Genomic DNA, 12,817 nt, shown 5'->3' on the forward strand with positions numbered 1-12,817 from the left:
AGTGTTAATGGTAGTTGCTATTTGTTTGTACTGCTCCACCCGTAAATGAAGGATTCATCTTCTCTGAAAAATATAAAGCAGTATAAGGCAAAAACTAACAAGCACATAAAATACCTAAGTTCTCACTTTTCATTTTGTGTCTATGAAAAGAGAGGACAACTAATCAAAGTAAATGCTAACTTCACTGGAGAGTGTTTGTCCTGCAGGCCAACAGTTCTACCACTTACTGGGAAGTCCATGTGACTGACAGTAAAGCCCAAGAATGGTATAGTGATTATTGTGACTGGAATGTATCAAGTGAATACAAACTTAAATGCTTCAAGGGTTGAAATGTCAAAGTAACAAAGCAAATCTGATTTGTTAAGTAGCAACTGACACACTGCTTCAGTGTCTGAAACATAAGAGGAGGTAGTAGTAAACTGTAGTAGGCTTCTCTAGTCAAGAAAATCAGAAACTATTAGTCTTAGCCAATTGCTGCTGTGAGAAACTTATATATCTAAGGTTTCTGATTTTTCAATTGAAAATGAACCCAGATTCTCAACCTAATTTTAAAAGTTCAGGCTGAATTTAAATGTTTACCCAGATAATTAAGAACAATTTAAAAAAAAAATTACACAAGACAAAACAAACTCTATCTGTGAGCTAACTTCAGTGTGGGGGATAAGAATCTACAATCTCTGATGCTGAATATAGAGTTGAGGAAAAGGCTAGTAATATAGTCTGGGGACAGACCCAAGTATCCCCTTGGATACTATGCCAAGCAGTCTGAATTCTACCTTGACTGCGCAGGCATCATGAAACGGGATGAGCAGATTGATATTTCAAAAAATCATCACTCAAATTGTGTTTCCAAGATGTGTGGCTGGCAAGTGTTAACTTCAGTTTGGCATGACGGACATGGTTGAAAAAGACAGACTGAAAATGGAGTTATAAGCTATGAGGAAATCACATTTGTCTGATAAGAAATTAGAAACAGAGCAGAAGACAGCTTTTAAAGAAATAGTTCAGTTATGGAGAGCAGGGGTTGGAAGAAAGAGGGAAGAGCCAAAGGACAGAGGTGCATACTTGGGCAGAGAGAAGGACAGAACTCTGCCATCAGGAATACAGTGCTGTGGACTCTTCTCTTGCTCTTTTGCTCTTCTCTCGGATTTCTCAAAAATCAGAATTAGTTATCATTAGTGGCCCACACCAAATATGGCTATTAGAACAGCAGCCTTTCAAATAACCTCAATCTCTAAAATAGGGATGCTGGATGGTCAGTTTTGGTTAAACTTGACTGGCTACAGGGTGTCCAGATTATCAAACAAGGTTATTAAACCTTATTTCTAAATGTAGTATCTGTGACGGTGTTTCCAGATGACATTAGCATTTGAATCTGTGGGCTCAATAAAGCAGACTACCCTTCCCAATGTGTGTGGGCATCACCCAATCTGTTGAGAGCCTCAGTAGATAGAACTAAAGGAGAAAAAAGGAGAAATTTACCCCTTTATATTGCTTTCCCATCTATAGGAACATCTTATCTTCTGGGGCTTTTGGAATGGGATTTAAAACATTGGTCACCTGGTTCTCAGGTCTTCAGATTCACACTGAATTACATCGCCAGTTTTTCTGCAGCTTCAGCTTGCAGAGCGCAACTGTGGGACTGCTCGTAATCACTTGAGCCAACTTATTGTCATAATATATGTCTTCTGCCTCTCTATTTATTTATAATATATAACATTTCTACTGTTGTTTCTCTGGAGAACCCTAATACATATACTTTCTAAGCATCTAGGGAATTCAGCATGTTAATGAAAGCATAAACTCAATTTGATCAAAAAGAAAAAATAATCCAAGAATAAAGTTAACCTTCAGTTATAGACAACATTCTTAGGGGATATCCTGGTTTTTGACATGATCTGAAACTGTTCTTAAATCGTCAGCTTTCTGGACAAACTTTTCTTATTTGTATATTTTCTACAAAAACCATTTTAAAGGTACAGTATTTTCATGAATTAACTGCTTTTTCTTAATATTTTAAACTTTTTTTCTTAGTAAGATGCACTGCTATGTTCTAATTGCTTCGGTTCACAAGTTTGGCAGACCACTCTTGTTAGTTAGCATTTTCAGGTACCTTTTCTGTCAAATCAAAAATTGGCTTCCACATTTTTACCAATAATATACAACTTCAGCAGTATACGACACCATATTAAACGATACTGTCCTAGCCCCTTTCCCCCACCCCAAAATGAAGCTAGAAACTACAGGCTAGGATAAAATCAAGTTCCTTCTGTACCTATGCAGAGCTGTATTGGATTTCAAAGTTCAGATGCCAGCTATCCATGAGTAAGCTTAACCATCTGATCTTTTGCCTGGGTCTTCCTGAGTCTATTGAGACTAAAACTACATGATGACAAGATTCAGCAAAGCCTGCTATGCTCATAAAGACAAGACAAAAATGGTAGGACTTGTAAGACTAAAGGAAGGTGGGTTGGGGTAGTATACATAAAGAGGCAAAAGTTAATGCTCTGAAACAACAGCCTTTGAAGGGTTGAAATTCAAACTGTTTCTTCTCGACAAAATCATCACCCCCCAGCCCACCCAAGTTAGTTGTGTATGGCCCAATTATACATCTCTGTGTGCCGGAACATATATAACACAAGTTTGTTTGGGAAAAGATAACTTGAAGGATTCATATAGTGTTACATGGTGTTATCTTGTACATAATGAAATCGATTAGAGGGTGATGGAAGGTAGAATGAAAGATCTAATAACAGATACACATTCTTCTTAAAATTTTATCCATGATTTTAAGCTATGCCATGAAGTTAGGCATAGCCTTATATTTAAAATATACATGAGGATTCACTATAGATTCAAAACCTGAAAACTACAAATGAATCTAAATTCCTCATTTGATAGAGAGCTTAAGCACCCATCTAAGTACTGAATCAAAGAACCAGAACTAGGATCCAGGAATGCCAACACCCTGACAGGGTTTTTCCCTCCCTGTGGCAAAACTAAAGGAGGAGGACAGAGTTCATACTTACCCTCTTTGTTCAGCCATTGCTTTCTCGTTCTGTACAAAAGGAGCTTGTTGTGGACATAAGGTAAAAGGAACTTGACACACCAGCTCTCCACACCAAGTTTGTTTTCAACCAGGACTATGGGACTCCGGTTATATCTAGCTTCAGGACATGGGATCAGGCCAATTTCATCTCTTAATATATAAAACATAAAAAAGAATTAAAGATAAGAATACTAGCCTCTTGTAAAAATTTCAAATCCCACAAGAGTATTTTTAAAAATTGCACTTATTTCCCTTTTTAAAAAATATTATTTAGCTTACCCACAAGACTGATAGAATTTTTTTAAATGTTTGTTAATATTGAGGAGAATATGGGGAAAAACTGGTATGCTATCTATATTCCCTGTTGACAGGAATGAAAATGATTTAATTTTTGTATAGAAATTTGAAAAAGCCCTTCAAAATTCTAAATGCACTCTTTGAGCAATTCCACTGCTCAGAAATTAGACTCTGCAAAAATATATGAACAGAATGTTCATTGTATCAATGCAACAAAACTGGAAACAATCTGAGTGTGCATCAATAAGAGACTGATAAAATTATATGGCTCCTCCATGTGACAGACTGTTTAAATATATATATATATAAAATATATATACACACTATATATATATATATATATATATATATATATCTGTATCTGCCTATGTTGGTATGAAAAGGGGCCCCCCAAAAAAGGTATATAAAAGAACAACAAAAAAATGCTGCCAAATAGAGGACAACATAAAACCTTTTATAAAATTTTTTAAAAGATACATAGATGCATTAAAAAATTCCTTAGGAAGCTAACAAAAGTCTTGGGGAGCATATTATTTTTATAAAGTTTAAATTTTCTAATCACTTGAATGTTTTAATTCTATTTTTAAAAAATGTTAACAAATGTATTTTTGCTTTCCTGCTAAAACATATATGTGAAGCAGACACAAATTATCAATAATCTTGACAATGAGACTTTTGGTTCATTTTTTCTTCTTTATAATTTTTTTATTTCTTTGAATTGAAAAATGCTAATAAATGTTAACACAAAATATGTTTTAGAATTTGATAATTTCTACCTTACCTATGACTGTATCTGGATACCCTTCAATCCTCCTCATCTGAAGTTGAAAATTTGCATTATAGGGAAAGATTTACTGGTAGGGCAACTGACTTACATAGTAAACAAACTGCAATGTTAAAATGGTTTTGCAAAACCTGCATACATGCCCTTTGACTATACAGAATACTTGCCTATAAGAAATACTCTTTCTCACACCTTCAAACCACTATATCTTTTGCTTAATTAATAAATAACAAGATTTTTTTTGACACATTAACAATATTTTGAAAGTAAAGAGTTTTTTTAATGTATTTTTAAAAAAAAGAATAGAAATGGTTTTCACAGATTATGAGTGACATTATCTATTATCTTTCTGGGATTCCCTGTGAAGAAGATAGCAGTTTGATAGATGCAAAGAGGGGAAACTCGTTCAATTACAGTTGGTAAGAAAAGTCCTCTTTTTTTGTTAAGGCATCACCATAAATTGGTGGGAGGCTATGGAACTAAAATAAAATTGGCCCTGAAAACTTTAAACTGTATAGCTCAGAGGTAACAATCTACTTGTACTGATCATTAGAAGTCCCTTCATTAAACTAGGTACTGTAGTTACTCTAGGTGTTGCAAGTCATTAACCATTCTTTTTCCAAGCTAATTTCACTTATGAGTAAATTTGGAGACCTAAGGCTCACAGTTGATTGAGGTGTTAGTATATACCGTATCAATACGCTCTAAACATTTTCTGAGTACTACAATGTACTATGTACTGATAAGTTCAGGAAATGCAAAAATAAAAAAAACAAGGTGGTTCCAGACTGCACAGAGCTGACAGTTTTGCTAATATGTTGTGTCAATATCTGTAATAAAATGGTATCACTTTGCTATTTCCGTAATATAAAAATCTCTAAGAATGGTGCAAATGCTGAGAGACTGTCTAAAAGTCCAGTATTGTAAAATATGTTTTTGTATTTGGTGATATTAATCTGAAATTTATCTATTAGGACGATCAGCTACAGATCTAGATCTATATCTGATTAATGTTTATTGAATCACTGATATTTTCTGTTGTTCAGGTTTTACTATATGAATTAGAACACTTAACAAATTGTTTCTTGAATCCAAATTAAGTGTTTCATTTTATTTGGCTACTATTCTTCTAAGAATTACAGAGAAAAAAATAAACTCAATGAAATCATTTTCAAGAAAACTTCTCTGAGGGCTTTGACCACTTATGTCAAAGAAAAGCAAAAATCAGTAACATGAATGTTAGAAAAATAAGAATAAAAAATCTTAGTTTTGGGGTATAGTATGGTTGTGGGGAGGAGCATAAAGGGCTTTTAAAATTAAATTCAGGGCTTCCCTGGTGGCTCAGCAGTAAAGCACTGGGCTGTGAAGCTGCCCACAGCCTCTGCAGCGCCAGTTCGATCCCTGGCTGCAGGGCGAGGGTCTCACATGGAGCGCAGACCTCTCCTGCTGTGCCCACTGCTCCCCTCAGCAGTGTACTTTGCTCTGGTGAATTCTCTCACCCTCCTGCGCTTCTGACTGTACCCAGTGCTTGCATAAATAAATAAATCTTAAAAAAACGAAAACAAATTTAAAAAATTAAATTAAATTAAATTCACAATGTAAAAATCTGCCCTGTTCACTATTATCAAAAATAAAATGCTCAACTACTTTTCTGGCATCTATTTTACAGTCATTGATATGAGAAGCATGTGCTTACTCTTGTGTACCTTCCTAAGCTGAGAAGTCCCATTATGGGATGCCCCATAATCACCATCAAGGGAAGGATACAATCTGTGATCTTGGGGTGTGGGGGACTTGGCTCTGTAACCAGCTCTCTCAATTCTGTCTCTCTGAGATAATAAATTGCCATATCTAAAAACAACAATGAAAAAGAGGAGTCATCTGTGCACACACACACACATACATACACACACACATTTTATTTGGCTACCATTCTTCTAAGAAATAGTAACACAAGATGCCTTGGACATAGCAGGTGTTCAATAACTACGAAAAAATGATAATCCTTGCGTTTCCGTGACAATGATCAAATAAAGTGTTCAAAGAACATTACTTTTAATTTCCTTTTAGTGCCCTAGTTCTGTCAACATGACACTTGGATTTTATAGACCTCAATTTTCTCATCTGCAAAATGGCAGAAATAAACTGTATCTCTAAATAAGAGAAAATAAACTGCTAGGTCTCATCTAGCTTTCAAATTTTGTGATTGAGAAGCCTGGCAGCTATTTGCATGTAGGGAAAATGGAAAACAGTCATTTCATAGAATGTAAAGCACTAGGAGAAAAAAGAAACAGGATGTAGAAACAATATTATTCAATCTTCCAAGGTTCAGGGTTTTAGCCAGTCTCAGTTCTACCAATGTGAATCTGACGAGTCACTTGCCATCATCTGAAATACAGGAACAATAAATAATGCCTTCCCTGCCTGTTATGAAAAGCAGATGATACAACACAGAGAACATGGTAAAATATAAAGTGCCAGGCTAATATGAAGTATATTATTAATTTCATTAAGAGCCTAAGTTCAACCAGAAAATGTCCTGGCTGACAGATAATGGAAGGTCAAGGCAACAAAAGCCAAATTTTTGTTAAGTTATCTGACCCTATGATACTGCTTTGCTGCTTCCTAAAAATATAACATGCACTTCATAAAGATAGGTAGGTCAGTAAGCTTTCAAATAATAGTGTGTTTGACTTCAGGCATCTATGCCTAGTCCCTCAGGTCATAATACACTTTTTCCAATTTAGAACAGGATTCCAAAATCATTTTAAAATCAGAAGAGACCTCATTCCTCCGGTCTCTTGTTTTATCAGAATGAGTAAGGTCTGCTGTGGTTAAGAAAATTAACCTAGGTTCATATTGCTAGTGAATAACTTAAATCTGGACCTTTAATACTTAGCCCAAAACCCTTGAAAGGAAAGTGAAGATCAAGATATCAACAAAAGTAAGCACAACTTAGATAAATTCCTTCTAGACATCTGGCTATTCAAATTTCAATTTCTTATTCAAGAAAAGTTGGAAAGCTGAGGAAAAAAGACCAACTAAAAATCATTTATCATCTCCCTACCACTATTAATCTGTGTATGAATCCCTTTTAAGAAAGTATTTTGCAAAAGTGGGATTATACTAGACATATTTTTCTGTAATTCTTTTATAAATTCACATTAAAACTTTTCCTACATACTTTATACAATTTTTAAAAGTTTATTTTATTTACTTATGCATACAAGAACTGAGGTGTAGGCTAGAGGCGTGGGGGAAGGGGTGTGTGAGGATTCACCAGAGACAGAGTAGGGAGCAGAACAGGCAGATCTACCTGAAATACACTGCTGAGGGGAACCGCGCGAGACAGGAGAGGTCTGCTGCACAGTGTGGGTTCGATCCTGGCTGGGGATCAAACACATGCTGCAGTGGCTGGCATCTCAGCCTGACAGCACTAAGACTGTAATCCCTGCACCACCAGGGAGACCATACTTTTTACATTTTTAATGATTGCAGTTGAAGGTGCAACTATACCTCCATTATTTCCTTATTAAATAATCTTGTAAGAGCAATAGAAATTAATGCCAACAAATTACATTATATTTTTAGGTTTTTGGCAGATTAAGTTCCTGGATTTTAACAAGGACACTACAGTAAATATCTGCATTACCAAGGTCATACGATTTTTAAAGACATGAAGATTAGATCAAGTTCTAATCTTTTCAAAGGGATAACGATGCTCGATTTTTTTAGGTTACCTTTGAAGACTGAGCCAATAGAATAGCAACATAAAATGAACCAACACATTTACTTAAGATCACACACAGCATGGTACATCCCGCTGACTGCTTTGCTTTGAACTGAGGATCCATGGACTTCAGATGATGGTTAAGGTTCACACAACACTGCTATTGACTTTGTCATGTTTAGACACAGTCAGGCATATATGTGTATGCACTTTTCAGAAACATCATTAGTGAAGTAAAATAGGACCACTGACCAGGTTTTGCACACTGAAAATTAAAACTTTACTGATGATTAAAGTATCTCAGAGCCCACAGGTTCTTCCCAATTCAAAGATTACTAGGTTTTACTGAAATTCTATTACTGACCTTATTTAGAAAACAGCTACAGAAATCACTATTACTTACTAGTGATGCTGCTAGTTTTAATGTACACTGTTTCATATCTTCTGCACACTGTTATACAGCAAAATTTTATTTATGGATGAACAGAGTCTTGTCTAAATGACAAGCCAAAAGTCAAATGTAGGACTGTCAGACTCAATGCCAAACTTATTCAACTACACAAGTGTTTAAATAAATAATAATCAAGTATATCAAGACTGTGGTTTCCTATTCTTCAGTCCAATTTGCAGATAATTTACAATCATCTTTCATTACTATTCTCTTATTCAAGAATTTTCATTGGGGCCTTATCACTGCCTAACAAGTATCTTTTTATTGACCAACTCTATCTTGACCCTCTAAGCTAAATTAGGCATCTATGTTACAAATTTTTCAAAGTACCCTTCTTATCCTTTGGGGCTCTTTTCATAACTGGAGTGTTGATGTATTTAAAGTTTCATCAGGGCAGGCACCATGCTTGTATGTTCATCAATTTACATGCTACATCTAACCCTACATGCCCAGAAGCTAGCATTTGTCAAATAGATATGTTCTTTCACTGAATGTATGCATGGAATGAATTAAGTCAAATAGTCAAGGACTTTCATAACCCAGTGCTATATTTTACCTTTTTCAATTATATTTTGTTGCATTTGGTCATTTTACTGCTCTCTATTGAGGTCCTTGACACCCTTTCCAGACTGCAAACCGTATCTCACCTTCAAAGTTTAGTTCAAAAACCCACATCCCATAGCAGCCCTGGCCAAGACATGTCCAGCTTCCTTTAATTTCTAATAGACTCAAAGAACAGTTGTTTATTTACTGCTGGTCTAACCTTTATCATAAACTGCTTTGGAAAGTTAATGTACCATTCATATATGTAGGACTCAGGTCTCCATCTACTTTTGTACTGTGCAACACAGCAGTCACTAGGCACATGTGGCTATTATACATAAATTAATTAAAATTAAATCAAAGTTATAGTTCAGTTCCTCATTGGCATTAATCACATTTCAAGCACGTAAGAGTAACTACAAATGACTAGTACTGCTATATTAGACTGGACAGATTTAAAACATTTCCATCATCACAGATATTTCTGCAAGTGCCTTGAATATAAGAACTATATTCCATACTTCCTATTCCATACTCTAAATATAGTACCCTACAGCACCTCATGAATAGTGATAGCTCAATATTTAATAGAGTGGTAAAAAAAATAACTTGCTGGGATGAGACCTTTGACATGACACTAATTACATTGTAAACAGTTGTCTTCACATTAGCACAGGGTTTATGCCTTAAGCTGTGTCCATCTCTGGATCAAGCTTCATTTGTTTTTCCAATAATATTCTCTAGCAGTCAATCACACAAACAACATTTGTATGGTATTTTTCAATTTATAAAGAGCTGCACAGTCATCATTCAGTTGGCCAATATATTTTCTAAGGGACACAGGTATTCAGGCTAAGTCTACTGTTTGTCTAGAAGCAACTAAGTAGCAGGCACTGCCTAAAGTGATTTCCCTTTGTTCTCATCAGCTTCACAAGGGATCAAGAGGAAATTGAGGCTGAGGGAAGGTAACCCATCCCCACCAACAAATAACAAGATCCTAAAACAAAACAAAATCCACTGCATCTTTGACTACTCTTCGCCAGGTATTTGTACAAAGTCAATATATTAATGAGTAGGTGTTGGCTAATAAAATTACAGTCTTGTGCTTGGAGGAAGAAAGGAAAACAAAAACAAAAAAAAAAGAAGAAAAAATTGTATTATTGAAAATTGCAATTAAGTACTATGAAGACAAGCAATGTCTTTTTCCTTTTAGCCAGAATTACATAGCCTCTTTATTTTGGCAGTTAAAGGGCCAGGATAAGGAAAGAATTACAGGCAATTTTGAAAAGTCCAAATTATAGCATGTTTAAAAACATGCATAGCAATGCCATTTAAGGTTGTCAGGCATACTAAAATATAGCTGAAGACTAGTATTAAACAATGCACTAAGGCATTTATATTTTTAGATTTATATATTATTTCAAATTATTAAATTCCACAAGACCCAAATGCTTGTTAATAATTATAAATTATGCATTGATAGGGCATATTAATAAGATTTCACCACAAACATGATTGGGAGGGGAGATTTAAAGTCCTTTATGGGTTTCAATAAATGTGATCCAGAGGAAACGGGACATGTTCCAAGCTGCACTGTGTCAGCCTGCCAAGTCATCAAACACTCTATCTCAGTTTCTTCAACTACAAAATACTAATCCTTTTCTGGTCTACCTCAATCACTAAGATGACCACCATACTTATGAGACTTCTAATTTCCACCATAATTTCCTCAAGAAAAAACCCACCAGTAATGAGAAAAAGGCCCTTCATTTGTCCAACTTTGAGGATTTCTCTTAATTGCACTAAAGCTCTCATTCTCAAAAAAGGGTTTCAAAGACTGATACACAACAAGGCATCAAAGCATTCTTTAGAAGGTCCAGTACCCACTATGGTTACTGCCAGGAAATCATTCCAAACACTCTCATTTTGAAAAGACAGCAGTCACAAGGGAAAAGGAAGTGGATGCTGTCAGAGGTGGCAGGTGTGTTTTGAGGCCAGCAGTATTTTGTTTTTAATGAGGCACAGTTGCAGCTCTCAGATTGAGTGCCACAAGGGAATGAGCCATCTGAGGACTTAATTCTTTTATAAGCATTGCCTTGAAGAAAAAGAAAACTTCATTTAGACATAGGTTTGGCACTTTTAGGCAGAAAAGCTTAAGGTTTTAGAATGCTTAAAAATAATAATTCATGTGTTCCAACTTAAATAAAATACTAAATAAAACCCCACAAGCAATTCAAGTGAAAATAATGCATAATTAGATTCAATGTTACTTTATTGGTGAGGGAGAGTGGGAAGGGGTGGGGGAATGGGGAAAAGAGCTACAATATTACTTCTTCCTTACTCTTTTGTGCAATGTACATCTCTCCTTTAATAGCTTCCTTTTCTCTTGTTACATAAAAGCGTGTCAGAAAGAATACAATTTCTTCGGGTTGTCTTCCCAGAGTACTCCAAGCAAAATGAAAAAGGAGGAGTGATATGTGTGTCAATCCTGTAGTGTCCTACTTAAAGAGGGCAGCAGTGTTTGGATAAAAAAGAGTTAACATGCTCCCTGTAACTATGAATCAGCTAATGATAAAGTGTGGAGGCTTCACCCACTTTACACCAGACCCATCCAAAACCTACAGAAGCCACGATCTTGAGAAGTCTCCGTTCACCTTCAGAACAGTATGTTTTATCGGAGTCCCTCCACGATCTAGGGCAAATGAGGGGAATATCGACAGCAGCCTCAAACTACCTTCGGTTAGCAAACTAGGGGTTTGGGGCTCATGAAGGATCAAATGATCCGTAAACCCTCTCTCACCATATCCCGGGATGAATCTTAAGAGTAGTGTGTCCAAAGCCTACCCAGACCCCAGGGTGAGCCCTGGCAGCTAAGGGGACTTAAGAGGCGTCTCCACCGGGATGAAGTCTCCCGACTTTCGTGAACTCTTAGGGAAGGGGTGGGAATGAGAGCGAAACAAAGTAGCTCCGCTTGATTTTCTGCGGTCACTTCTAGGCATTGGCCCGGAGCGCGTCCCAGCAGCAGAAAGCGGGCCCCAAGGCGGCGGGCGGCGGGCGGCGGGCGGCGGGCCGGCCCCGACCTCGCCCGGTGCAACCCGGGGCTCGCCGGCCAGCGCCAGCCCGAGGTCCGCTCCAGGCTGGCCCCGCCCCCGCCCGCCCCCGGCGACCCCCGGCGGCTGCAGAGGCGGGGGAGCCGCCGGCGTGCGACTCACATATGCGGATTTCTCCTGAAGGCGTTGGTGATGTCCTTCACCACCCGCTGCACCAGCACCGCCACCTCCTCGCTCGTCTCGGCCATGTTGGCGGCGGCCGCGGCGGCTCGGGCGCGCCTCCGGGAGAGCGCGGAGCTGCCAGTGGGCGGTCCGCGGGGAGCGCGCGCGGACGCCGATTGGCCGCGCCCCTGCCCCCGCCCCCGCCGCCGCCGCCGAGCACTTCCGGGTCAGCCCCCGACGGCCGGGCGTGGGGCCCGCCGGACCCCGGCGGCCTGTTGGGCGCTGGGTTTCTTCTGCGAGTGGCCGTCGGCGAGTTTTTGTGCGTCCGACATGTTGCAGAAGCCTGTTGCGAATTTACCGCAGGTCGCTGTCCCACATATTTTAATTTCTGGCCGGGAAGGAAGGGGGCCTCGAGTCAGTCCCCTCAGCGCCAGAGACAGCCTGAGCCCTCCAGCCCCCCCCCCACCCCGTTCTCGAACTCGGTTCTGGAGTTCGATGGTGCCGAAGTCTGCGCGTGCAGGCCCGTTTGAGCAGTTAGTACTTGGGCTTTTGGAGAGTTTGTTCGCTTTATTTACCCAGCGGGAGGGATGAGGATGCCCTGGAATGAGTCTTTATTGAATCGCGGGGTGCCTATTTCAGCCTCTGGGCAGCCGTTTTCAATCAATTTCAAAGCTTCATGCATGAGAGAAAGAAAGCAGATGTACAGAAATATTTTCCAGATTTTCTGCTTCAAGTGTACGTTTTGGGTCAG

General features: G+C 38.2%; 1 protein-coding gene across 4 annotated transcripts in view; it reads right to left on the reverse strand.

Annotated features, from left to right (window-relative positions):
• PTAR1 (protein prenyltransferase alpha subunit repeat containing 1) overlaps window positions 1-12,167 on the reverse strand; it is a gene marked incomplete at both ends in the record, with an annotated part of 36,602 nt that extends 24,435 nt beyond the window's left edge. For 2 of the 4 annotated variants that reach the window (XM_084238760.1, XM_084238763.1), the window contains 2 exons: window positions 3,030-3,199; window positions 12,067-12,152. In XM_084238760.1, the coding sequence (XP_084094886.1) occupies window positions 3,030-3,199; window positions 12,067-12,152 (256 nt within the window). Of the gene's footprint in view, window positions 1-3,029; window positions 3,200-12,066 lie in introns of all 4 variants that reach the window. The other 2 variants (XM_084238762.1, XM_084238761.1) reach the window with 2 other exon arrangements.
• Window positions 12,168-12,817: the final 650 nt, after the last annotated feature.

The sequence above is a fragment of the Talpa europaea genome (genome assembly GCF_964194135.1).
Source record: "Talpa europaea genome assembly, chromosome: 7".
Classification (NCBI taxonomy): domain Eukaryota; kingdom Metazoa; phylum Chordata; class Mammalia; order Eulipotyphla; family Talpidae; genus Talpa; species Talpa europaea.